The sequence below is a fragment of the Pezoporus wallicus genome, unplaced genomic scaffold (assembly GCF_028554395.1).
Source record: "Pezoporus wallicus isolate ANWC-B61680 ecotype Strahan unplaced genomic scaffold, APGP_CSIRO_Pwel_v1 contig_4012, whole genome shotgun sequence".
NCBI lineage: Eukaryota > Metazoa > Chordata > Aves > Psittaciformes > Psittacidae > Pezoporus > Pezoporus wallicus.
The window spans coordinates 2223578-2250851 of NW_026637828.1; the positions used below are offsets into that span (position 1 = coordinate 2223578).

At 54.0% G+C, this 27274-nt stretch overlaps 1 protein-coding gene across 1 annotated transcript; it reads right to left on the reverse strand.

The window, feature by feature from the left end:
• PPL (periplakin) lies at window positions 1–27065 on the reverse strand. The gene is made up of 22 exons (XM_057407932.1): window positions 26907–27065; window positions 17383–17482; window positions 16719–16873; window positions 16081–16201; window positions 15522–15647; window positions 15210–15251; window positions 14933–15094; window positions 14284–14391; window positions 13667–13762; window positions 12551–12673; window positions 11489–11635; window positions 10533–10684; window positions 9895–9992; window positions 9427–9584; window positions 8308–8486; window positions 8068–8206; window positions 7054–7247; window positions 6255–6405; window positions 5895–5978; window positions 4821–4937; window positions 4074–4166; window positions 1–3586 (listed from the first exon to the last, which is right to left on the reverse strand). Exons 1-22 carry the CDS (start codon window positions 26966–26968, stop codon window positions 902–904), a joined length of 5292 nt encoding a protein of 1763 aa, XP_057263915.1. The 5' UTR covers window positions 26969–27065; the 3' UTR covers window positions 1–901.
• Window positions 27066–27274: the final 209 nt, after the last annotated feature.

A 27274-nucleotide genomic window follows, 5' to 3' on the forward strand; every position in this document is an offset into this window, starting at 1 on the left:
TTGGAATCACTGCCTTTTTATTTTGTACTATAAATAGAATTCCCCTCTATTTCCCATTGCCTTACACGAGTAAATGAAACATGTAGATGCATGTAACTCCAACCAGTAAAATACCAGCACAAATGGCTTTCAACCATGAGGTGAGTGAACTGTTCCGAAGGCACTCTGCATTTGGGTACAGCTGCTTGTTCTACACGACCCTCTCGTGTTGGGCAGTACTGCCACCTCTTCACATACTTTTTGTTGACCTCTCTGGTCTGTGAATGCTCCTCCTGGATCTATAGCTGACGCCGTCAAAGTACGTCTGCTTCACTGTTCCCCAGCAGCACAGGCACGTAGGTGAACAAGATGATGGTGTTCAGGTGTTGGCATGGTGACACTGAACTGAGATGTGTAGCACACCTTTGTTTTTACACAGCTGGTGTTCTCGGAAAGTGATCCCATCATTCATAGTGAGTTGTGCACGATGAGCTGTCTGGCTTACCAACATGCAGCTGATGGAACCAGCTCCTGCTGGTCACCTCAGTGTCGCCTTGACTTTCAGTCCCTAATGACTGCTATGTACAACTTTTTATGTGACTACAGAGGAAACTGCAGATTCTACCGAGTCTTTGGACTTCAGGTACTTCGCTGTCCTGAGGCTTTTGTCTTAGGTTTTGTTAGGTTGAGTGAGTAGGTATGGATGAAGAGGGGTAGAAGGTTTTGCTGTTGTCCTGACAAACGTGTTCTCTACTGCTGGTGGTGCTTTTCTGCAGTGTATGACAGCAAGCAGTGTGGCTTCGTAGCATGGCTGGGGCAGAGGCTCTAGCATTTTGGAAGACGCAAAGGAGGGCAAGGATTTGCAGTGATCTGGTAGGTAACAACTGGTGCAGCTCTGATCAGCTGCTCTTCAGGAAAGTTTCTAAAATGGAGGGAGCGCTGTGTAGTTACTTCCTGACACCAAGACTGCCAACTCCTGGATCGACATCTCCTTGTTGAGGTAACTGTTGTACTGAGCCGTGGTTAGCCTCCCACTCTTCAGGGCATCCTCAATTGAGAACTCTCTACCAGACTTCCTGTCAAGGATCACAGACGATTCCCCATTGGGACCCTTTATTGAGATCTCCTCCCAGTCACATTCCTGGCTCTTCAGTTTGACAAACAGGCTCCACTCAATGAGGCCAAACACATGAGCTTCCTCTGGAGACATTTCTTTTCCTGTATCAGGGTCAATGACCACGATGGAGCGCCTCAGGTGGTTCTCTCTTTGTTCCCTCTTGATAGCCACTGTCTTGAGGCGATTTTGGAGTTGCTCTATCTCTGCATCTTTTTCTCTGGATAACTGCTTCAGATCATCTAACTCTCTTTCCAAAGCTTGGAATCTGGAGTCTAGGTTTATCGAACTGTCCACGTGGGTCATGTTTCTCAAATCCTGAGCTTCTGTTGCTGTGAGTTCAATCTCTGACTGCAGTCTCCTGGTTTCCATCAGGAGGTTCTGTTTCTCAAGGTGTAGTTTGTGGTTCTCCTCCCTTAGTAAGTCTAGCTCCTTTGACGACTTGGAGTTGTTGAATTCCACCTCAGACAGCCTGGTTTCAAGGCGATTAATATCTGCATCTAACTCCCTCTTACGCCTACTTTCTTCCTCCAGATTGCTCTTCAGCTTTTGAATCTCATACTCAGTGTCTCCTTTGTCCACTTGGACACTCTCTGAAAAGACCACTTTCTCTTTGACCTCCATCTTCTCCAAAGAAAGGAGCTTCTTTCTCAGGGCTTCTAGTTCAGTTTGCAGGACTTGTCTCCGGTGCTTCTCTTCTTCTAGCTCCAGCTTGAGGAGAGAGTGTTCCTTCTCTTGCTGGGGATCTTGCTGAAGGATCACTTTTTGTTTCACAGTTACTCGTTCTGTTGTCTCCCTTTCCTGTTCTTCCAACTCATTCAGCCTAATTCTCAGCCTCTGCACCTCCAGCTCGGCCTCTCTGCGTGCCTGTCTCTCCTTCTCCAGTTCTTCGAGCTGACGCTCCAGCTCTGAACGCCTCCTCTGCAGCTTGCGGAGCTCCTCACGGAGGCTGTCAATCTGCCTCAGCTCACACTCAATGCTCTGAGAGAAGGAGTTGACTTCTGCTTTCAAGGCAGGATCTTGCTCATATTTCACTACTTCCTGCTGGACCACTTTCTCCTTCACTTGGGAGAGCTCTTCCTCCTTCTGTCTTACTTTCTCTTCTTGAAGAAGGCGCTCCCTCTCCAGGTCAATGTGTTTCATCTGTTCATCTGCTAATTGCACTCTCAGGGACTCGACCTCCTCTCTAGTCCTGGGGTCTTCCCGAAACTGCAGAATTTCTTGAACAACTTCTTTCATATGCACTTGAGGTTTGGTGTCTTTCAAAGCTTGTATCTCTTGTTTCAGCTGGTAGATTTCAAGGTCAGCTCTTTCAATTGCTCCTGTCCTCTCGATTATTTCCTCCCGGAGTCGCTGTAGCTCCTTTTCAGTTTCTGGATCATTCTTGTACTTAATGACCTCCTTAATGACTTCTTTGACTTCTACCAGTGGCCCTCTGTTCCTCAGAGCAGCCAGCTCGTTCTGGCAGCTCTTCAGCTGTTCGTCACCACCTCGGTATTTCCTCTCCTGTTCTACCAGCTCCAGACGAAGGTTGGCAACTTCATTTTCAGCCTTGGGATCTGGGCGCACAATCTCACGCACTTTCTCCTGGACGACCACCTTGGAGTTCTCTTCCTCCAGCAGCTGGATCTTCCTGAGCAGCTCAGCCTTCTCCCTCTCATTGGAACGACCCTTGGACTTTTCATCTTCATATTGGCGCCGGAGCTCATTCACCTCTCTCTCGATGGCTAAGTCTTTCTCTACCTTCAGCACCTCCTTGACGGTAATTTTGCCCTCGGCGATGGCCCGCTCCTTCTCAAGACGTTTGAGCTTGTCTTGGAGGAAGCTGAGTTCTTCCTCGTGCTTCTGCCGAAGGGCGCTCTCCCTCTGCTTGCTCTCTTGCAACATCCGGAATTCCATCTCCAGCTGGGGATCGTTCTGCAGCTTCAGCACCTCCTTCTCTGTTACCTTCTCCTGCTCTTTGTCCTTCTCGCTGGACAGCACAGCGATTTGTTGGCGTAAGAGGATGACTTCATTCTCTCTAGTTCCTTCCTGCCTCCTGAGCTCTTCCAGTTCTTCTTTGAGCTTCAGGATTTCATCAGCTTGAGCTTTGTCTTGTTCAATACGCAGTACCTCTTTCACTATATACTCCTGCCCTCCCTCCCTCTTCTCGTGCTCCAGAACACGCAGCCTGATTTTAAGAGCCTCCAGCTCATCCTGGAGGACCTGGTTCTTGCGCTGCTCTTCAGCCAGGTTTTGCTGCAGTTTGTGGAAGCTCTCCTCCAGCTGAGGGTCAGGTACTTTCTTCAGCAGTTCTTTCTTAACGACAGTTTCTTGGGGCTTCTGGTTTTGCAGGTGGACAATGTTGCTCTGAATGGCTTTGATCTCTGCTTCTAGCTGCTGCCGACGCTGCGTCTCATCTTCAAGTTCCTTTTTCAGCTTCCAGACTTCTTCCACAGGCCTTAGGGATTTTTTGCTCTGGACAAAGCCTTCTGTCACTTGAACCTCTGGTTGCTGTTGTTGAGAAAAGAATGTGTAGTCAACAACTACCAAACAATCATACTTTTGGTGCTCATTTTCAGTGCCTCCTGTGACAATATGACAGGGGGATGTTGAGCTCGCTTTATGGCGGTTGCCTGCTGCCAATGCTGAACAGGGGGTATATGCAAACAGGCTGCCCTTGAACAGATGTGTGAACTCCCAGCATGAGAACTGCTTTTGCAATGCCCACTGCTGTCAGAACAAAGCTTTTAGCCACAAGGGACACTAATGCTGGCCTGGTTTGGCAAAAGTGTTAAAAATGATGCAGAGCTTCTTAGGGTGAGTGGGAGATGGGGCTGGGAAGCACAGAGGGGTTGTCTGCCTGATGTGTCTACTGATTAATGACTGGGGGCTATGAAACACTGCATTTGTTTCCAGTTCAACTCGTAACACAAAGGCACACGTGTGTATTATTTCCATGCCTCCTTTCAGTATCACAGTGCTCCTGGTGATCACTTACCTGCCGCAGGAGGCTCTGAGCAAACTCCAGGTTCTGCAGCCTCTGTTTGTTCACAGCATTTACTTCGGTGAACTTGGCTGCCAGAACAGCTTCCTGTGGATCAAAAATGCATTGAAAAGAGGTGGTGGAACCAGGGGAGCTTGGGTAAGACTGACTTCATAGAAGCAACAGGCCCTAAAGAAGTAACCCTGGGTGCTCTGCTAAAAACCTTCTACCTGCTTTGGGGGAGCTTTAGGGTAGGAATAGTGATTCTCAGCCACACACACACTCATTGTACTGTATGTTTCCTATTCAAGATATGCAAAAATAGGCAGCTGAGGAAGAACCAGGTGGATACTTCCTTCAATAGGCAAGATGAGTTTGAGGCAGACATTGAACAGATCCTGCATAAAGAAATAGCTTGTGGCCTGCTCTGTGTTTCTGTCTAGCTTGTGATATTTGACGGTGAAATCTCACTCTGAAAGTCCGGAGGGATAAAAACTTTCAGGGTTTGGCTTTTCCTCCCCTTTTCCCCCTTTCAGAAAGTGCTTCATCCAGTGTCTTCCCTTTCTTATTCTGGCCAGCCCAGCCTAGAAAATGGATGGGTTAAGAATGATGAAAAATCCCTTCTTCCCCTGACTCTCTGCCCTCCCCTACAGTCCCTTCATGATTAAAGTCACTGACAGTAACTAGAACTGCCTGCAAAATCCCCACTAGTTCCATAAGCTGTCATCTGCTTTAGCTCTCTGTGGGCAACCCCTTCTTTACCTCCTCTTTCACTTTCGCAGCTGGAGACTGGAGTCTGGGCTTCTTGCTCATATACCCATTGCGGCCATTCTCCAGGTCCAGGATGGACCGTAGCTTCTCAGCCTCCAATTCATAGTCCTGTGGGAAGAAATTCCCAGGCAGAAAGTGAGATTACCAGGTCCCCATCATGCAAAGATCCTCCTAAACCCTGGTTTTAATGACTTCTTCCCTTGACCTGTGTTTTAGGTGAGTTGCTGAGGTTGATGGGATCCAGAGCACAGGAGGCAGAACCTACCAGCAGTTTGGGTCAGGTACTGCCAAGTGACCATAACAGTGCAGCTGCAGCATGTGCTGACTTTGGAGTTACCTCTTACTAGTGCTGGGTTTGGAGTGGAAATCCTCCTCTGCCAGACAATAAATCTGAGCTAGTTGCCATGCTATTGGCCACATGATGTCAATGTTAGAGTAGATACAACCTGTGTTGACTGAGCAAGAGCACTAGGCTTTCTTTATGGAGCTCCTTGCAGGATGCAGGTGATTCTCCCCCTCTACTCTGGTGAGACCCCACCTGCAGTTCTGTTCCAGCTCTGTGGTTCCCAGTACAAGAAAGATCTGGACCTGTTAGAGTGAGTCTAGAGGAAGCCATAAAAAAGATCAGGGGGATAAGCACCTCTTACGAGGACAGGCTGAGAGAGCTGGAGTTGTTGAGCCTGGAGCAAAGAAGGCTCCAGGGAGACCTTATTGTGGCCCTTCAGTACCTAGAGGAAGCTTAGGAGAAAGCTAAGGACAGACTTTTTGACAGGCCTTTAGCAATAGGACAAGGGATGATGGTTTTAAACCAAAATAGTGGAGATTCAGACTAGATATAAGGAATAAATTTCTTACAATGAGGGTGCTGAGGCGCTGGCACAGGGTGCCCACAGAAGCTGTGGCTGCCCCATCCCTGGCAGTGTTCAAGGCCAGGTTGGACGGGGCTTGGAACAACCTGGTCTAGTCGCAGTGGGGTTGGACTAGATGGCCTTTAAATGACCCTTTCAACACAAACTATTCCGTGCTTCTATGTTAGTTCTCCAGCAGCCGACTTGCAGTCCTTACCTTCACTGCCTGCTGGTACTGCTGAGCTGTGGCAGAGACCTTCTGCACCTCCTGTTCCTTGCTTGCAATGTCACTGAGGAGTGCCTGGCATGCACAGAGACACACATCAGAACGCATTGTTCAGCCTTTTTGAGGGTTGCCATTTTAAAATTACAACCCTGAGAATGACAAGCTTCTCAAGCTGCCCTGCTATGTGTAAGCAAGCACAGGTAGGACAGTGGGAACTTATAGCATAAAAACATGTAAATCAAGTCGCTATAATTTTCTATTTTATGCTCAGGAGCTATCTCAGTCCTATTTCTTTTAGTGTTGCTCCTCCTCTCCCTGTGGAGCTCCCAGAGTGCTCTCAGACAGAATTACCGCTTGGTTCTTCAGCTTGATCTCCACTTGCTGGATGTTGTCAGTCTCCTGTGGCTCATAGTTGGGGATGTTGCACAGAAACTGGTTGACTTTGTCATAGTTGCTGCGGTAGTTGGAATAGGCACTTTCTGCTTTCTGCAGGGTCTGCATTCTGCAGGAAAATTGGCTCAGCTTCAGCACTGTCACATCTCCTTTGTCTCCTGCAAGCACCTCCTAACCTATCCCCACTTCCCCTGCTCCCTAAAGACAGATTTGAGACAGAGTTTCTCCCTTGCCAAAATCTCCATCTGTTGCAAAAGTGTTTAATCCTACAGGCTGCCCAGATTGACCCAGCACACCAGAAACCTCTTTTCCTCCTTAGGCCTCCCTGGAAGCCCTTCTGCAACTCCTCATTCCTCTGATAGTGTTATGCCTCTTCCGGATTCACAGAAACCCAGATTGGTTTAGGTTTAGGACCTTAAAGCTCATCCAGTTCCAGCCCATGCCACAGGCAGGGACACCTTCCACTAGACCAGGCTGCTCCAAGCCCCGTCCAACCTGGCCTTGAGCACTGCCAGGGATGGGGCAGCCACAGCTTCTCTGGGCACCCGGTGCCAGTGCCTCAGCACCCTCACAGGGAAAGAACTTCTGCCTAATGTCTAATCTCAATCCACGCTCTTTCAGTTCAAAACCATCCCCCCTTGTTCTATCACTACATGCCCAGTGGCATTCCACATTCAGTGTGGTTCCAGCTCCACTGTAAATATCCCAGCTACCCAGGTTGATCCAGTCCTGGCTACATTCTGTCCCAGAGTCTTACCTGTGGTCAATCTGCTTGCTGAGGTTGTTGAAGCGCTGGTTGAGTTTGTAGAGCTCAGCTTCCTGACGTTCAATGTCAGGGCAGTGCTCCTGGAACTTGCTGGCCAGTGTGTTGGAGCACGTCTTTGTCCTTAACAAGTTCTGCTCTGCTTCATTGAGCAGGAACCTTTTGGACTGGAGCTCGGTGCTCATGGCCTGTGGAAAAAGCAGGAGAGAGGGATTTTCCAGAGCTGCACATGTGCCAGACTTCTGTCACTGTTCCCCAGCAACTTCAGCAACTGCACTGGAGCTGCACAGGGTGCTCAAGAAAGCTGAGCTGCAGTAGTGCTCTGAGCTGTGGAGAAGCAAGTTAAGAGGCCTGCATTGTAAGCAGAGCCAACTGATAAACCTGATGGGGTGAATAGGTAGCTCTTGCTCCCTTCTCCACCTGTTAACCTTTAAAGGCAAGCATACTATGTGAAAAATATATTTGGTCCTCTTTATGCAAGCCTTAAACCCTGTTCCTGCCAGTGCAACAGCTCCAGAAGGAGCTGTGGAAGTTTCGCATGCTGCTCTGAACCTGAGGACTTGATGGAAAAGCTGAAGAAGGTCAGACAGCTTTAGCCTAACCAGTTCTTGGCCTTTCTGCAGCAGAAGGATTGCCCATTTTGCCTGGCAGCTTTTCCTAATGGTAAGTGTTCTTGGCGCCTTGCTAGGTCCAGTTTTTCAAGCATCAGGCCACTGTGTAGGCTTTTCCCAGACTATTTTATCCTTCACTTCTCCATTAGTCCTTTTGTCAGATCACAAGTACTCAACTGGCATTTGATTTCTGGTTTGTGGCTGGAAATGGCTTGCGTTTAAAGTAGGTGAGATTACTGCAGTTAACATGAGAACTCATCTCCAGCTGGGGTGAGACATCCCTTTACCAACTGATTCGAGCTTGTGACATGAGTAGCAATTGCCCCAGCTCTTGGAAAGTGGTTTTGTATGTGGAACATGTCAGTAGGGCAGAAAACGCTCTGGAGAAAAAACTCACCAGCAGCTCTTCTTTCTTACGGTCCACCACCCGCAGGTCCTCTGGTACCGTGTCATCTGTGACCAGCTGGTTCTCGTAGGTAGACAACAGATCTCGGCCTTGTTGGAGGCTCCTCTCAAGGTGCGTGGCCACCTCAACTCTGTATGGACACAGGAGGAAAGGTGTTTATGCACACCCCCACCTACCCCCTGCAGGATCCTACTTTATCCCAGGCTCGACATGATTTAAGCCATGACTTACTTCTCTTGGGCAGCGCTGAGCAGCTGGACCACGCGGTCGTACTTTTTGTTGGTGTTCTCCACCTTGTTCTTTACCAAGGTGGCGCTGCCGGTGTTGGGCACAGATTCAATGAAGACCTCACACTCCTGGATCTTCCTCGTTTTCTCAGGTTCAATGCGACGGACCTCATTGGTGATGTTCTGCAGGAGGAATAAAGCAGCTATAGCAACTGAACTAGGGCCTTCTGCCTACACAGCAGCTGACCCTTGGCTGTCCAGTGTGAGAAGAGGGGTCAGGGCTGGGGGCTTGTTTGATGGAAGGTGCCTTTCAGCCCTGTAGGCTGTTTTCTGTTGATCTTTTTCTCTTTTCTGGGCAGTCTAGCTAGCCCATAGCAAAGAAACTGGCTGGGGAGTGGTTCCCAGCAGCTCCAGCTCTGTTAGAAATGTGCTGGACTCCTGTGGATCACTGGGCTCTGCAGGCTGACGGATGAATTCTGGCCTAAACATCAATGCGCTGCAGGCGGTTGGAGCAATTTGCTTTCTGTTGTGGTAGCGCTTGGATTTTTACACAGCCCTTGGCAGGTGATGTAACCATGACCTGAACTTCCTCCTAAACCAAGGGAGGTTTGTGGCATGGAGTCTGGCTTAATTAGGGTTCTGAAGGAGAGGAAAGGATTGGGATGCTACCAGCACTGGAGCCTAGCAGAGAAAATGTGCCCTGAACCATAGGTGTTTTTCTGTTCCTTTCTGAGCTGGTGATGGTGGTGGCAAAGTTTAACAGCTGCTTGCTGAGAAAAGGGAACAGGTCATGGGACAGGGCATATGGGCAGGATCAAAACTCGAGGGCTTCCCTCTCTTCCTCACAGCCTGCTCTCTGCAGCCATCACCTTCTTCCCATTCAACCTTGCTGTGACTGAGCTGGGCCAGGACCAGGGCAAAGGTTTATGGCTTGTGAGGCTGCACAAAGGGCTACTCCCCGTCCACTGGAAGAGGCAGCAGCTGTAAGCATCACTCCGCCCCTGTGTGTTCCTGGCTCAGGGAGAGCTTACAGCACCCAGCATAGTGAGGACCACCCTGCAGACCCCCTGGAAGGAGCATGGTCCATGTACAGAACTGTCCATGTGCTGCCACAGCCCCGTACCTTGAGGTCCTTGAAGCGCTCGGTGCTGTCCTGCACAGCCCGACTCTGCTCCAGCGGTGGACGGAGGTTTGCTGTTATAGCTTTCTCCTGCTTGTCCAGGTCGCTGTTCACCTTCTCCAGCCCTGCCAGAAGCTGGCGCCCCTGAACCGATGCAGCATCTGGAGAATGGGGGGGAGCAGGCTCAAGGTGGTTGGAAGCTGGGTCTAGGCTCAATCCCACTGGTGAGTGCAAAACCCACAGCCTCCTCCTCTCCCTGAGCCCTGCCTGCTGCAACTGCAGCCTGGCTGCTCTGCCCCTGCACCCAGCCCAGCACTCTTGTCCCCAGGACCGTTAGGAGATGGAAAGCTCTCAGTGACATCCCAAGATGGACCACCACCAAGGCTACAGCAATCACCTAAGCTCAAGGCTACAGCGGCCACCTTGTGCCTGAGAAGGAGCAAGCCCCAGGCTGCCCTTCCAGAGCCTCACCTCCGATGCTGTCTGCCTTCAGCCCCTCGTAGCGCTGCTGGAGGATGTTCTTGCAGTTGGTTGTTTTCTCCTTCATGCTCACATAGTGATTGGCAATTCTGCATAACAGGACAGCACGGACATGAGATCAGTCAGGCCCTTGTCCCCTCCATCGCCCTGGTGCTCATCTCAGTGCTGATGCAGGAAGGAGATACAGCTCTAGAGGGGCTTGTGGGACCTGGCCCCTCTCAAGGCAGCCTTGAAGCAAGGTGGTGAGAGGCACCTTCACCCTGTTTTGGCAAAGGGGTAGAGCAATGTGGTCACTGAAGGGTTGAGAGCAGGGGACAGGCAGCAAAGGCAGCCACCTGCTTGCTGAGAGAGACATGGGCAGCTCCCCCTGCCATAATGCCCCCCAGAGGAGGGGGGACCTGGATGTCTCTGAGCTGACCCCACTTTGCCAGGTGGAATCTTGTGTGCAAGAAGGAGGGTGCTGGAATTCCTCCAGGAGGAGGAGGAGGAACCTGCTTAGCCTGCAGGAATCAAGGTGGGAGCCCCCCATCAGCACTGCTAGATGCATTATGCAGCACTGGTGGCACGGCCTGGGCTGGTGAAAGCAAGGGCAAAGGCTGTGGGGCATGGCAAGGCTGGGGGGCACGTACTGGTCTGCCAGCGCTATTGCTTCTGCATCAGGCGGGGGGATCATGAAGCAGACCCCTGGGACGCTGATCTTGTCTCCCGAGCCGTCTGCCACTTCCCAAATGTCTCCACTGTTCTTCTGCAGGGTGTAGTGGGCTCCTCGGCTTATCTGTCCCTGGAGAAAAGGAACCAGTCACAGCAGCAGGTCAGGACACACCACCCACCCTGCTCCACGCTGGCAGCCCGGGGGAGCTGCACTGCAGGGAGGCATGACTGGCATAAACCTTGATCCCTTTGCTTGGCACCCTCTCACATCTCCAAGTGTCTGCTGCTTGCCAAAACCCCATGTGCCTGCTCCTCCCACCCCAGAGCCTCCAGGTATGAAGCCATGCCTCCTCTTGCAACAACCACAACAAGCAAATTCCCACTAGGGCAGAGATGAGAAGGCGTTCCTAAGGCTGTGCTGTGGCTTTCCTTTTTGGAGAGGCAGGCAGCTGAGTCAGCTGGAGTTGCTTGCTCCATGCCAGACCCCTGCCATTCCTGGGGTGGCTGCTGGCTTTGCTGGCCCATCCCTTCATTTGGCTACCCAGGACTGATCCCATGCTTGTGGGGATGAGGGGCTGCCTGCTGGGGCTGTGCCAGTGATAGTGGGGAGTTCATTTGAACAGAAACATGCCTGGACATCTTCATCCCGGCGCAGGAAGTGTAGGAATGTGACAGCCGAACTGTCAGAGCCCCCTGAAGGGCATGTGGTGGGCACGCAGTCCAGAGGCTGTGTTTCCCCCAGATCCCTCCTGCACTGCCCCTCCTGAGCTGCAGAACCCACTTTCCCACCGGGGCGAGCGCTATCTTCACCTTATCCCCACTGCAGAAGACATTGTTGCTTGGGCACTGGCAAAACCAATTCCACCCCCAGTGCCCCCAAGGAACCGTTCCCTCACAGTACCCCTGCACTGCTCATGGGATGAGGGGATGTTACCTGCTCGCCTTCATATTCGCAGAGAGCCTCCACGGGGACGGGCTGGAGAGGTGTCTCGCGGCGGTACCGCAGGGGCAGGATGTGCTGGCTGCGCTCCTGCAGCGACTTCACCACCTCCTCGTACTTGTCCAAGGCCTTCTCTTGGTCCTAGCACAGGGCAATGACCAAAACCAGTAGGGAAATGTGGGAAGACTGAGCTTCTGTGCTTTCCCAGCTGGGAGGAAAGTGTACCAGTGTACAGCTGGGACAGAGACTGTGGCTTCTCCTTTGCTTATGCTAGTGAAAATGTCTCCTGGGTCCTGCTCTGCAGCTGTTGTTTCTACACCTGCGCTCCTGTGCTCTCCTGCCCGCTTTTGCAGCCATGCTGAGGACTGAGATTATGCCCACGAGTTCCCATGTCCTAGCACTAACCCCCAGGCAATGCCAGGCATGCCCTGGTTCGCGGTCCACATTGGTGTGGCTGCATGTTACTGGGTAGCCCTCTTCCCAGCTATTAGCTCTAATTAGAGTCCCATGGAAAGGCTCTCATCAGCTGCTCTATCTCTAGCTGTGCAAGTGGGTATCCTGTAATGTGCAGTGGGCTGGAACAGGCAGGAGGAGGGGGACATCTCTGGGGAACAGCTATCAGCTGTCCTGGGACACGTGCATCAGCTGGGCCTGCTGCAACACGCTGCAGCTGGGGCTGGGCCAGTGGCCAGGCTCAGCACAGCCCTTCCCGAGTGGGTGATCTCTCTCGGCACCAGGCTCTTGCAGCACAGCACGTTCCACACCTCCTCTGGCAGCAGATCTAAATCTGCTCCCGCCCTGAGTGAGCACTAACTGAGAGAGAACAAATAAAAACCAGCTCAGTGAGCAATTAGGTTGCTATGGGAGAGGCAATCTCTTAGCTGGAGGGGAAGGAAGAGATGTGTGAAGGCCAGGCAAAAGGAGGCAGTGGTGTGGTCCTGCTGCTTGCCGTGGTGAAAGCTGGGCTAGATGCCTGCGCTGGCAGGGATGTCCCTCCCTCGGTGCCTAAGGGACACCAGCTTCTGCTGCTGTGGACCTGCCTGCTCCAATACTCACATCCAGCTCCCGGAGGAGAGACTCTAGCTGGTATCTGTCCTTGAACTCCGGGCTGAATTTTTGGTCCAGGTCTGTATCCACCTTCTTCAAGAGCTCCTGAGCATCCTTGGTGTCTTTCTGAAACTGCAGAAAAGCCAATCCTCTTGTGAGAGAGGGTCCTGCTGGAACGCGGAGCAGACCCACCCCAGCACCCTTGCCCTCTCACTGTCTAGAGCAGGGACAGCTACAGGGAGCTATGACAGGCATGTGGACACCCAGAAGTACATGGAGAAAGGCAAGGAATTGCCATTTCGCATGCTCAGGACAACAGAACTGTCAAGACAACCAAGGGCAGCTTATTCTGTGGTCTTCTCCTGCAGTGTGGTTAAATCCCACCTTTCCCTGCCCTCACTTCCGTTTCAGTTGGACAGCATCACGATGGTGTGTGATGCCTCCGCTGAGGAGGCAGAGCCAAGCCCTTCCACACACAAACCACCCCCTGGGGCAGTTATTCTGTCAGATCCCCGCAAAAGGCGCTGCCTGGGCTGGGCACCGCAGTTTAGCTTTGGCAACAGACTCATCACGTCAACACACCCAGGCTGTGGGAGAGGAATCCAGCCCAACCTGCTCCCTGCAGAACCTCCCTGGCTGGCAGATGCCATTTATCCACAGACATCTGTCTGCTGAGCTCAGCTAGGTGCTGAGCCCCAGCACAGGGCTCCCAGGGCACAGCTCTGCTTTCTGCGGGTGTCATTTCCCCATCTGGACCTGTTCCACTGCCAAGTGGAGCATACAGAGTCTCCCCTTGCCTTGTTTTGGGGGTGAGGTACCTCTGTGAGACACCTCTGCTGTACTGCAGACAAGGATGTCCTACAGACACCAGGCTGTGGCTCCTGAACCTCAGCATTGAGCAGATGCTTTCTGCAGGTCATGCTTTGGCCAAGCAAGGCTTTTGAGCAGCTATGACTTGTGTTATAGCAGCTCAGGGTGGTCCTCCTAGCCTTAAAACCCCACAGACCAACTAGAGCACTCGATCTCTTCTATTTCCAGAGCAGCAGGAAATTGTTCATATTCTCAACTCGGCACCTACTCTCTGGGCTGCTCAGAGCAAACATCAGTTTTGGTGGGATCTGGTACCTTGTGGAAGTCCTCCATGAACTTCAGGTGGCTCTCCTCACAGATCAGCAGGTTGAGGTACTCCTTCCAGTCGGCATGCACTGCCTCGATGTGAGCCTGCAACACAGGGGTGGGAGCTGGATGTCAGCAGGACACCCTACAGTATCCCGAGCTGCCCACCAGAAAGCACCAGTTTCCATCTTGAGCAAACAGCCCCTTGGTTGCTTCTGAAGCCACCCAGATGCTGTCAAGTCAAAGCTAGGATGAGAATAGCAAAGAGCTAGACCAAAGCTGGAATGCTGTGATGGGACCGTGGGGCTGGGTGGAAGGAGGTGGCAAATCCTGTTGCTTTATGTCCATCTTCCCATCAGCGGTGGAACTTGCCACCATAATTTCTCCTTTGTAGGCAGGCACAGAGTAATTGCCACAGGAATGAAGAAGATGAGAAGAGCTCCTTATGCTTATCTCAGCTCCTCTGATGGTGTTTACACACAGGTGAAGGAGACTATTTTCCTACTTGGCATCCCAGGAAGTCAAGACAAGAGTCATTGGCACCAGGTCCCATACTGGAGAAGGGCTGGGTGAGTCCCCTGAGCTCTAGGGCGGGTGGGAAACTGGAACCCATTCCTGATGTTCACCTCGATGGCATTCTTCCCAGGGTGATTCTGGGCGAGCAGCTGATCTCCATCCGCGTGCAGCTTGTTGATGGCTTCCTCCTTTTCCTCCAGCCTCCGGTGGATGAAGTTCTAGATGGAAAGAGGTGAGATAATACCAATTCCCGTGCAGAGAGGCGACCCTGTCTGCATCCTGTGGTTGAGCTACTCTGAAAGGGCCTGAACAACTCCACAGGACAGACAGCATGATGTTCCCCCACGGCAGCTTTTGCTTTTCCTTCCCTTGCAGATGTTGCTAAAGATGTGACTCTTGCCAAGTGAATGCTGAGATAAGGAAGAGAGTAAGGAAGCCGCTGAGCTTCCTCCTTGTGTTATCTTTGGCAAGAGGTAAGAATTAACCTTACTATTCATGCACTATCACCTGCACATCCCAAAGTGCTTCATGGAGTCACAGAATGGCTTGGGTTTAAGGGACCTTAAAGCTCACCCAGTTCCAACCCCCTGCCATGGGCAGGGTCACCTTCCACTAGACCAGGTTGCTCCAAGCCCCGTCCAACCTCCTTCATGATGGAATGGGGGAAACTGAGGCACAGGATGTGTCCAGCCCCCAGCCTGCTCCCCAGCTCCATGCCCAGCACCCAGCTGACACGGGGTGCGGCGAGTGCACACACACCTCATACTGGCGGCGCCGGCTGGGGTAGTCCAGGTTGTGGTCGCTCCAGTCGTAATGGGTCCTGTCCTTTGCCTGCTGATCTAGCCAGTAGAGCTTGTTGGTGCAGCGCTGCATGTAGTCCTGCAGGGAGTTCAGATCCTGCTGCCGCTGCTGGGAGCTGGCCTGGGAAGGGTCAAAGTGGAGAGCTCAGCCCAAAGCTCCTCTCTGGCTGGGCCACCCAACAAGGAACCCCTGCCAAAGGGGATCCCTTGCCCCCAGGACTCCAGGGATCTCTTACCAGCAGCTTCTGGTACTTGTCTTGGAAGTCGTTCATGTATTCCTGGTAAGGGAGGAGAAGCAAGGCAAGAGTTAGGAGTGTGTCTCTGGAGACTGGTGGCCTGGCAGGGGCTTGCTGATGGAGGGGGATGTGGGGTTTACAGAATGTGTTTCCTTGTATAGCTAGAGTTGGTGTGTGATGCTGAGCTCCGAGGTGTGGATCTGGGCACCCACCCAACCTGGGTATAGCAGCTTGGGTGGTGGGATGCTCTCATCTTCAGGAGCAGCTTGGGGCAGAGGCAGCAGGGAGAGGGCAGGAGGCGGGAGAACTGACCTTGCTGCCTTCCTTGGCGATGTGCGGGCCAATGGCCATGACCTCATTGTGGAAGATGTTGTGCTCTTCTACTTGGCTGTTGACCAGCGGCAGGTCGGTCCCAAAGCCCTTGCTGATTAATGCATCCTGCAGTGCACAGGAGCTGGGGTTAGTGATGAGGGAAAGGGATGGGGTGGCTGAGACCTAGGAAACGCCTCTTGGAGGTGGCTGTAGAGCTGGGCTTGGATGGGCTCCAGTGCTGGCAGCGTGTGGATACTCAGGAGCATGTGAGTGAAACTGGCTGTGCTGGAGGGCAGCCGTGGGAAAGCCAGTTTGGGGTTTTCTAATGCTTTTCCGGCTGGAAGAGTGTAGGGAGTGGGATAAAATAAAAAATTAGGGCCTCATCCTCTGCACCCTCCCTGCCACCCAGCACCCCAGCTCCTTCCCATGCTGATTGCTGCTCCCAGCATAAAGATACCAAGAAGGTTTCCAAGAGCCTGTTTCTCCTTAGGGAGATGCATGAGGTCCTGCCCAACTGGTACTACTGGCCAGGCAATGTCACTGATGGTCCCTTTGGTACCTGTTTCTCCTCAATCACTGTTGTCCAGTTGACCTGGGGCTCAATATGCTGCAGGGGGAAGCTGTAGATCTGGTCGTGTTTCACGCGCAAGTTTGCCACTCTTTCCTTCAGCTGCCGGATGCTGCAGGAAGGGAAAGATGAGGGTGGGATGCAGGATGTGGGTATGGACCAGCTTTAGCACTGGGAGCTGTAGGTGATCCTCTCCCAGGCCCTCATGGAGGGGGGAGATTGTTCTTAGGGGCCCCTGGATAGCCCAGCGCTGCAGGCGGGCTGCAGCAGCTGCGTTGTGCAATGGGCTGGGGAGGGAGAGGGCAGAGGTTCCTGTGCACCCATCCTGTGGTTCCTGTACAGCCCAGGGCTGCTCAGCATATTGACCCACTCGGGGCAGGTTGGAGCAGGGGACAGAGTGGTCTACCCGCACCATGGGCAGATGCCACCCTCCATGCTCTGTGCAGAGCTGCTGTCAGCAGGCGTGGAGCCGTTCTCACTCTACACATGCCCAAGGACGGCTGTGGGTTATGCACCTTCATGTGAACTGGGACATAAAGAAGCCTGTGGTGACCTGCCAGCTGCAGGCAGGAGCTGAGCAGTGCCCCTGGAGAAGCATCTTTCCCCCTGCGAGGCTCTGGGGTACTCACTCTTCTGTGATCATGTCACCCTGGGGGTGCTTCATGTGCCGGGCGATGGCTGCATCCCCATCCAGCACATAGAGCAGCTTGTCAGACTCGGTGAGCTTCTGCGCGGTCAGGTCTTTGTACTGTGCTACCTGGCACGCCTTGATCTTGTGCAAGTCCTGCCCAGGAGAGAGCAGGAGGAAGGGTCACCAGGGGAAAACAAATAAGAGGTCATCCCACCACACTGTGCCTGGGCACCACAGATGGGCAGGAGCTTTGCTGTATCCCATCCTCCCAGTGATGTATTTTGCTTTCCCTCCCCTGTGCTAGCCTTGAGGCAGGGCTGTGGCTGGGGGGCTGCATTGCCTTGGGCTGCATTTTACCCCTCGAAGAGGAGGATGGCTAAAGCCCACTCTCTTCCATCCTAGCTGCATGCCTGCTGGGATGCGCATCCAGGGATGCACATCCCAGCTCTGCCCAGCCCTGTGTAGGGAAGAATTCTGGGGCCCTGTTGCCTGTTGCACCCTGCCATGAGCTGGGGGAACCCATGCACCCCTCAACACAGCCTGGAGCCCCACCACAGGGCAGGGCAGCCACACACACGTGTACTGGAGGAGAGGAGATGGCAGCAAAGAGGGAGAGCTGCAGCGGGAGGGACAGGGCTGCTCGGAGGAGCCCGTGTGCTTACATTTTGCATCCGGGAGTCAGTCTCCACGATGTTTTTCTCCACCTGGTCGGCATTTTTCTGCAGGCGCTCGATGAGCTCAGTCAGCTCCTTGCTGGAGATGCTGGGGACAAAGAGGGGGAGTCATCACCCCACAAACACGGCCACAGCCCCAGGCTATGGGGCTGTGCCGGGGGCTGCCCTGGGGGTGCTGTGACCGCGAGGGTGGCCAGAGGCCAATGGAGTCTGCCAGGCCCTGCAGCTGCCTGTGACTCACTGCAGAATTCCCAACACTTTCCAAAATACTCCGCTCTGCCAGGAGGGGGGTGGCGCGTGGGGACGCAGTGTATCCCACACGGGGAAATGGGAGCGGTGCCATAGGCGAGCCTGAGCCTCCCCTGGCTTCGGAGCAGGGAGGAAAAGAACAGTTTGCAGGGGACAGGGAGAGAGGACCTAGACCCCATGCACACAGTTTGAGGCTGTTGCCCATGCCCAGGGCAGCCCCTGCCTTGGAGCCCCTACTGTGACGCTCCATGCCATGGCCAGAGCCTCCTTGCTCTGTGAGGAGCTCTTCACAATTCAAGCCAAATAAAGGGACGGACAGCACATGCTGTATCCATCTTTCCGTGCTTTCATTCGTGCTAGGCCCCAGATTTTGCTCCCCAGGGTGATGCTGGTCCAAGCCTCCCTGTTTACAGCCTCAGCCCAAGTATCCTCAGCCCGCTGCGGAGCCAGAACAACCCGTGACGCAGCTCCTGCATTGCTGGGTTATTTTAAACATTCCTCCTCTTGCTGTCACTGGCTGCAAGGGGAAGTCGCAGCCTGCCAGGGCCAGCTCCAGAGGCCGTGTGCCCTCGGTGCCAGCAGCAATCCCGCTGCAGCTCCGGAGGCAGGGAGCAGGGTGAGGTCCTCAGCAGTCCCTGCAGCGGGATAGGAGGGTTCATCCCGCCGAGGTTGGTGGTGAGCCTGGGGCTCGAGTCCCGGCTGAGCTGCTTTGCCATACAGGCTTAAGCCAAGGGCTGGCTCACTGCGATCCCAACCACTATGGAGTGGAGATAATGAGCCTTAATGGCCTTGTTATGTGGTGGTAGAATTAATCTTTAGATGGTACTTGGAAGTGTTAACAGCTGTTACAGCTGCTGGTAGGTGAGTTGTGTGTCTCCTGGGCAGGCTGGGGGAGAGCAGAGATGCCTGGCAGAGCACCAGCATCCCAACCCCGCTTGTCATGGCACAGAAGGCTCCTGCATGGACATCCTCATTCAGCAGCTGGGTCAGCCCAACTCCGAGAGGTCCTGCAGCACTGCGATCCCTCCCAGGGCAGGGGTTGAGCCTTTCCAGGACAGCATCAGGCATGTCCTCCTGTCTTGCCACAGCGTGGTTGGCCAAAGCTGAGAGTGGACGTGGCTCATCGAGGCAGTCCTGATACTTTGCAGTGGCTTCCTTGGACAGGTCCAGTGCTCAGCTGCCCGCAGGTAAAAGCAGGGCATGGCCTTGTCTATGCTGTGCACCTTGGGGACTGCATGCAGCCTCCAGCGGGGACATCTCACCTTACTGCCTTTCCAGTACTGGCACTGGGGGACAAAGCTTGGCCAGCCTGGTCTGACCAGCCTCCCCCTGGCACTGGTCTGAGCTGCAGGACACACTCCTGCCTGCCATGAGTGCTATCACTTTCAGTGCAGCAGAACAAAACAAAACCCAGCTCTGGGCTCCTTCCTCCCACCCTCAAACCCTGCCCCAGGCTGCAGGAGCTTCGTAGCATCCAACAGTGTCACAAAAGTTCACACTTTCCCAGGAAGTTTTGGCGTGGGAAGGATTTACACTGATTCTCCTCTTTTTTAGAGAAGCTGCATCATGAGGACAGTGTTCATCAGGGTTGGTGGTTTGTGTCCGTCACTGCTGCTGCTGCTGGCACCTCCTGATGAGCAGAGGGATTGCTGTGGTTCTGGGCCCTCTTGCATCAGCAGAATGATCCAAGTTGGTGTTTCCAAGCAGAGGAGCAAACAAAGGGGTGGTTGTGAGTTGTGTGCCTGGTTGCAGTAATGGCAGGAGTGAATCTCATTTTCTGTTCCATAATCACAGATGAAGGGTGCAGGGGTGGCTGGATCCTGCTGCACTGCTAGAAGCAGCTTCTCAAAATCCACTTTGGGGTTTCTTCTAATCTGCGTCATCCCATGTAAACCAGGGAAGACATCAGATGAAACCAGTGGAGAGAAAGTGGTTTGAACTGGGTGACTAAGATGTGCTGCACGTGTTGGTGTGTCTTCAGATGATGGCTGCTCTGAGCTGGCATCTCCTGCATCCTGAGAAAGCTTCTAACTGCTATGGAACCTTCCTCATGTCTCACCAAAAAGTGGAGGCCGCCTGAGCTTTGAGCATGGGAGAGGCGATTATCCAGGTGGGAGCTTGGGATGCTTCACTGTGATAGCCAGGAGCTGAACTGGAACTGAGCGGGGCTGAGTGCGGGCTGGCAGGGCTTGCTGGTTCATCAACATGTTCCCTAACTTGGTCCTGGTGTTTCCTAGCAAGCCCAGGTCAATCTCCAGAGTTTCAGTGTATCTATAGCATGGAATGGAAAAACCACCCCCAAAAGCACAGGAATCCAGGGGCTTTTCTAGTTCTGGTTTTGAATGAAGCTTCTGAATTGCATTGAGAAAATAGAATTAAGCCAGGGGTCACTGGGGATCTGTGGCCATGCTGCATTTCAGCCACTGCCTCCCGAGCTGTTGCTGCTGATCTGGTCTAGCAGAGCTGAGCCTGGAGCCTCTGCCTGGCCTTTGTGCTCACTTTGCATCAGCAAAACATCTTGGGAGCCAGGAACCAGGGAGTGCCCTGACCTCCTTACTCAGGTACCAGCTTTGCCAAGCCACTGTGCGATGGGGGTGACGTGTCAGGGCGAGGATGACTCCTTGTGCCCTTCTTCCCCCACGTCTGAGCCACAGGCCCTAATCGCCCCCATTAACCACCCTGCTGCCGAGCCAGTGCTGCTTGCGCCCTGCCCAAGCTGATGGTGCTGCCCCCGGCCGTCCTTCCCACCCACCCAGTGCTGGGGAACCCAGAGTTGGGGCAGAGCCACCCTCCGACCCCATCCCAGTGGTACCAGGGGGGTGAAAGCCCCTTCTTCAGCACTGAAGGGAGCAGGAGCATGTGCTGGGGCTGCGGGAGGAGGAAGGGCAAAGGATGGGGTTTTGCTGTGTCAGAGAATGGTTTGCCTCGTAATCCAGAAACTGCTGCTTCAATGTGCAGTATCGGAGTGACCAGGGAAGAGGAAAGACAGAGGTTGCTTGGAGCAAGCAAGGACATGCTCGGTTGTAATACAGGCATGGCTCTGCTGCTCAGCCCCACTCCCCTGATGCATACAAAAGAGCTGCTTGCTCTCTCCACCTCTGTGGTTTACACAAGAGGTTTACACCAGCTGAGGTTTTGGTACAGGGAAACCTAATATATACCTCCCACAGGAGCTGGATTTCAAACACCCTCTGCAGCAGCAGGGGAGCTGCTCCCCCACACCTCAATCTCTGCTGAACACAATGCAGGACCATGAGCAGAGAGGCTGTGTGTGCTCCTGCTCACCCCACTGCTGCCTGAAACACAGAAACAGTACGTGTGCAGAAGTAAGCACAGAAATGAGAGCTAAGAAAGGAAATCATAGAGAGCTTATTCTCTTTTATAATATTTCTTATCACACATTACTTCTGTGCCACTTAGCCAAGCAACCTGGACATTACTGATATGAGAACATCAGCCCTATTAGTAAACTGCCTGTCCCCTCCATAGTAGGGTCTGTGTTAACGCCCCATGATGATGAGCATGATCCTTGCATCTGTCTGGATGTCAAGCAGGGTGCCAGAGGGACTGGCAGGGAAAGCTGAAGCCTGGCTGAAATCACTATGCCAGGGGATGGAGGATGTCAACTTCCCTGTGTCCCTCTGCTGAGAGGAGGAAGGTGCAGAAGAAACACAAGGTGATGGGTGAAGTGGTGAGGAAGCTTTGGCTGGACCAAGAAAGGTGTGTGGATGGGATCCATTTGGGAAGCTGCTGGGAAAAGCTGCAGGTGGTCCTGAACTGTGGAGCAGAACTGCGGGCAGGGTAAGGGAAAGGGCAGCCAGAGCCTGAAACCAGGCAGGAGGGGATGGCTGCAGCATGGAGCGGAGTGAGGAGGGTGGGATTTGGCTGTGGCCCAGCTGGGAAGAGCAGGAGCAAAGGCGCTGGGGGCACAGCCGTTGTAAGGCAGGGGGGGGGAATGCAGAGCTCTTCTGCTAACAGATAAGCCTTTGTTTGAAGGATGAATAAATAATAAAACCCGCCTGGAAAACCTGGCTTTGCCATTGCTGGAGAGCTCCAACCTTTTCTGATGAGGGAGGAAGAACTGATGTCACTTTGAAAAGCTGCACGGGGCAGAAGGGTTATTTCTCTCCAATGCTGCCTTGAGCAGCCACAGCATCATCTGTCTGGCACTAAGGTCCCACAATTATTCCCATGAGGACTGGGAGAGTTTCTCCCAGCTGCTGCTCCATGACAAACATCACTTCATCCATGCACCACATCTGACCTCAGGTGATGCACTGAGTTTTCTTTGGGTTTGGGGTTTTCTGTTCAGGTTTTATGTGTGTGGTTTTTTGGTTGCTTGGTGTTTTGTTTTTTGTTTTTTTTTTTTGAGAGTTTTTTATCAAACACAATGATAGTTATTGTGATATGGAAACTGCTGCTAAAACTTGGCCTTTTTTCTTTATTCCTACCTTCCTATCTCTTCCCGTTAGGTTGCACCCTCACTGGTAAGAGACTTTTTGGAGCAAACTTCCCCACAGCTAACATCTCTGGGCTGTCCCTGGCTTTGCCCTTCTGGCAGGTGGTAGGAAATCCCTTTGCTTGCTGTTTCCTTTTCTTTCCCCAAACAAGGAGGCCATTTCACTAATCCCCAAGTGAGGATGTTCAAATAGATACTCCTGGAGTTCTGACAGCTTCAGGTGTCCCTGGGAAGGCTCCTGCTGAGAGCTTGCCCTGTGGGTCAGATACTTGATGGGAGGGTTAACAGGAAGGGCTCTGTGCTGGATCTACCCCTGCTCTCGTGCTGGGAAACCTTTCCATGCCCAGAGCTTCTCCACAGTGGGAATGCTCAGCCAGGGACAAATGCTGGTTGAGGATGGGGTTTGGGCATGGATCCTGGTCCTGCTTCCTGCATCCCACTCCTGGGACGCAGTGACTGCTGCTCTAAATTCCATTCCCATTTAATTTCCATCCATATTTCATAAAGCCCATACCCATGTGAGCACTGCTGCTGGAGATTGGACTTAAACTGCACAAATCCTTCAGAAGGCCACAGCACAGAACCATCAACACCCCTAAAGCTCACTGAGGCACAGCTCCCACTGCATGATACTCCCTTGTGCAGCTCTGATACTGGAGTGAAACTGCAGCAGGGCAGAGGACAAGGGCTAGGCTTTGGCTTCAGTAATTCAGGTTTGGGAGAGATTAAAATCTGGCTCAAAACTCTGGAGCAATGTGCCATCAAGCATCAAGTAAGGGCGTAGCTGAACAGCATGGCTGTTGTGCTTAGTCCAGCTTGTTTAAATTGTATTTATCTTTCCTCGTAGCAATGGTGATTGTAATGTGCATGGAAATTAAAGCAGAAATAGGCCAAGGCGATGATGGTGAGGTTTGCTCCAGCGTAAATACAGAGCAGGTCCCCTGACTCACAGGCTGTCTGGTCCCTAGTGCTGACTCCAGTGCTACCACACAGCCTCAAGACATAATGCCAGCCCTGCAGGAAGAGCTCCTGACCCCCTCATCCATGGGCACTGGGTCTCCTGACACTAAGGGTCTCTAGAGCCCTCAGTGATGGATGTTCTCACCGAGGATGAACATCTTTCCTGGTGGCAGGAGTGTGAGTTCCAAGGCTGGGAGCTCAAGGCTGAGCTGTGTTTTATACCTCCTCTCTCTTAGGCTGGACTGTCTCGGAGAAAACCAACCTCCTGTTTTCCAAGCATGGCAAAGAGCTTGGTGAAGGTAATGGGGAAGGAGGGAGAGGGTTTTCCCCCCATACTATGTCCCTATTCAAAGCTTCTGCTTTCCCTTCTAGGGACACATATACAATCTGCTAACAGCACAGTAGTCACAGCCAGTCCCACATGAATCCCCCAGGACCTTATACTACTGGGACGGGGTGAGCAAAAGCATAACTCCCTGAGACAAAAATATTGTCATCCACATTCCCCAAAGTAGGGAGACATCCACACGTCTCTGATGTGCCCAGCATCAGATGGAGGTGGCTACTGAGCCTGGAAACCACAAGCCCCAGCAAGAGCTGCAGCCGATATTCCCACTAAGAGACTCAGACCCTGGTCCTGCTAAGGAGTGCATCAGAAAAACAGATCCTGGGGAGTGATTCCGGAGCATCACCTGCACTGGGGATAGAGAAACTGCTGGTGCTGTGAGTGGCGCTGGGAGGTGGATGGAAGGGGATGTGGTCCAGGGTGCTCAGCAAAGGGCTTTGCCAGGGTTTTCCTCCGATGCATAGCCAGTGTGCTCCAAGACTCAGCTGGTGCTGCTGAGGATGGCCAAGCAGTGGCAGGCCACAGGACCAGGCAACAAGTCTTCAAACCCTTGCAGGATTTCATGCTGCTCCTGTTCTTTCCCCACTGTTGCTGTATTAGAGCTGCAAAACAGGCTGGCTTCCCTCCTTACCAACGCCAGCGGGGGGCTGGCTGGCCTCAAGCTGCAGAGGTGGTTGTATGGAAGCACACAGGCTTCCAACAGCTTTGGATGGGAGGCTGATTTCAGGGCTGGGGAAGGGTGGCTGGCTGCATCCAGAGGTACAAAGAGTGTTTTCATGGGAAGATTACAGTGCCTGTCTTGAGCTGCACAGACTTAACAGAATCCTGACTCCCCAGAGCTGCTCACTGAGATACAACCAGCATGGGAAGGGCTTGTCCCCTGGCTGAAAAAGCCACCAAGACACAGGGGCTCCTCATCAGGCTGTGACCTGATGTAGGACGGTGCTTCCTGGGCAACCCCTCACTGCATCAGCTGAGCTCGAAGCCCTGGCTCCTCACTGCTTGCAGGAAACATTCCAGCGCCCCGGCACTTGCCAAACCGGAGCTTGGTTATTGCCCTGTTACCACGGCGCTGCCAGGGCTTGTCACCAGCAGCACCTTGCACTGAGCCCTGGTCGGAGGTGCAGACCCTGCAGCCTCACCGCAGCGCAGGGTGAGCCCGGGCCGTACCCGGTGTCGAAATCAACACATCCCTGTTCCCAGCGGGGCGGTCTGGGTTTTTAGGTTTGTTGCTGTTTTCCTGGCAGCAAAACCAGGCGGGAGCCTGGCAGTGCCTGGAGCAGGGGCTGGGAGGGGAGCTTCTCACTGCTGCTGCTTCGCAATCCTTCTCCAGCAAGTTGTGTAACCGGTCCAAGCACTGGCTTCCCCATCTTGATGGTGGGGCTGTTTCCACATGGTGGGAGTGTTCCCCGGATTCACAGGTGTTTGTAAACTTCAACACAGGAATTAACAAATTGGGGCTAATGAGCAGAGCCCTTCCCGAGGTGTGCAGGGACAGCCAGGTGCAGGGAGGGAGGGTGGCCTGAGGCCTCAGCCCTGTGCTGCCAACTCGGCCACCACCAGCCAGAAAAACGCAGATTTCAGCCTGGCCCGAAGCCTTCAAAGGTGCTTTGGCACGGGCCAGAACTGCTGAGCTCTCGGGCAGGGTGCACAGGGAAGGACACCTTCCAAAGCCCCATCTGTTCTCAGATGCTGTGAGAGTACCCAGTGCTGGCAAGGCTCAGGGTGCAGCAGCAGGTACCCCAGTCCCAGGGTGGGGATCACAGGGTGGGTCTGTCTCCTCCTGCCTACCAGCATCCTGACATTGCTCAGAGTCCTGAGCTGCCAACCCAGGTGTGGTGTTTCTCTTTTTCAAGCGTCCCACTAACACCCCCAAAGACTAGAAATGCAACTGGGCAGGGACACCTTCCACTAGACCAGGTTGCTCCAAGCCCTGTCCAGTCTGGCCTTGAACACTGACAGGGATGGGGCAGCCACAGCTTCTCTGGGAACCCTGTGCCAGAGGCTCAGCACCCTCCCAGGGAAGAACTTCTGCCTAAGAGCTCATCTCAATCTCCCCTCTGTCAGCTTAAAGCCATTCCCCCTTGGCCTGTCCCTACAGGCCCTTGTCCAAAGTCCATCTCCAGGTTTCTTGTAGCCCCTTTAGGCACTGGAAGCTGCTCTAAGGTCTCCCCTTAAGGAGTCTTCTCCAGTCTGAACAGCCCCAGCTCTCCAATTTACACCATCCTTCAACCATGGGAAAACTGGGGCCACCAGGGAGGTGCATGCTGAGCCTCAGAGAGCTCCGGGCCACCCTGTCTCCTCCTGCCAGCCTGCCCCAGAGCAGAAGCTGGCAGCAGAGCGTGCCCCAGGCTCTGGGAGCAGCAGCCTGGGCGTCCCTGCTGAGCCAGCCGGGCTGGGGGGAGCCGGCCCGAGGGCTGGAGCTGGAACCCCAGCCCGAGCAGAGGAGCTCAGCGAGTACCGCAGCCTGTGAGCGCCCCGCGCGGGGCAGCACCCTCCTTTCTCGGGGAACACCCCTCCAGTGCACCACCGCATGGCACCGCACCCGCGAGCACCGAGGGGCTCTCCGCCCGGGAAGACGTCAGTCAGACCCTTCTGGGTCCTCAAAGACACTCAGCCCCTACACCAGCTCCCCAGTTTCCTCCCAGAGGGAGATTTGTCTGCTCTGCGCCTGCCGGCCAGGGCAAGTACCTCTAGAGAGGAGGACGAGCAAGCCATGGGCTCGAATGTGCGCCAGCCACCCCGCTCCGCATGCTCCAGAGCCGCTGAAGCTCTTCTGGGAAACGCGGGCACGATTCTGAACTGACGCAAATAGCCACCTCTTCGGAAAAAATGTCCCCTGTGTCACCCGCTTGGTGCAGGCAGGGGCTGGGTCTGCCCAGTCTCCAGCACCCTCCCGTACAATGGGGCTGAGCCTGCTGGGGGGAGGGCGCGATTTTTTTGTTTTTTTTTCCCTTTTAACAGCTACTTTCCGTAGAATGAATCATAATCAAAGAATGGTTTGGGTTGAAGGGACCCTAAAGCTCACTCAGTTCCACCCCGCTGCCACGGGCAGGGACACCTCCCACTAGACCAGGTTGCTCCAAACCCCGTCCAACCTGGTCTAAACACGTTGCTCTCTTTTTTACGACCAGTACAGCTGAAACGCATACCCACCCCATCAGACAGGGCTGAGGGGAGGCCGATCGGCGAAATTATTGGTCCTGGTGGACCAAGTCGCTGAAGGCTAAGGACAGCCAGGCTTGCCTTCCCTGAGATCACACCCAGCACACCCCTGGGAAGCGAAGGAACCTGCTCCCCGGAGCTGCCGCTACTGCGTTGCGAGGGACTGGGGAAAAACCCTCCCTGTGCCAGCACGCGGGCTGTGAGGTGGGGACCCGGCTCGGAGAAGAGCCGACACAGCGGCGTGTGCCCGGGCTCCGTGCGGGGATGCTGCAGGGTGGGAGCCGCGGGATCGCGGCGCTGCTCGTGCCGGCCTGGGGGCAGCGGGTCACTCACCTCTTCTTCTGCACGGAGGGGCTGTATTTTCCTTTGTTGCGTTTCCTGAAGAGCGAGTGCATCGCGTCCCCGGCACGGCGCCCGCCGCGCTCCGCCTGCTCTGCCCAGCCGCCGCCCGCAGCCCTCTGCGCCGCCACCGGGACCGGGCGGGCCGCGCCGGGAGGCGGCCACTGGGTGCCCCGCCCCCTGCCCGCAGAACCTCCCTCGGCGCTCCCCGCCCTTAGGAGCGCCCCGGTGCAGCCCCGCGCTCCTGCTCTCAGCTCTGCCCGAGAGGGGCTCCGACAGGACTGGGACCCCGAGACGTGCAGGGTCAGCAGTGACCTCCTCCCCGAGTCAGGGTATAAGTGCACAGACACACACCGTGTGTA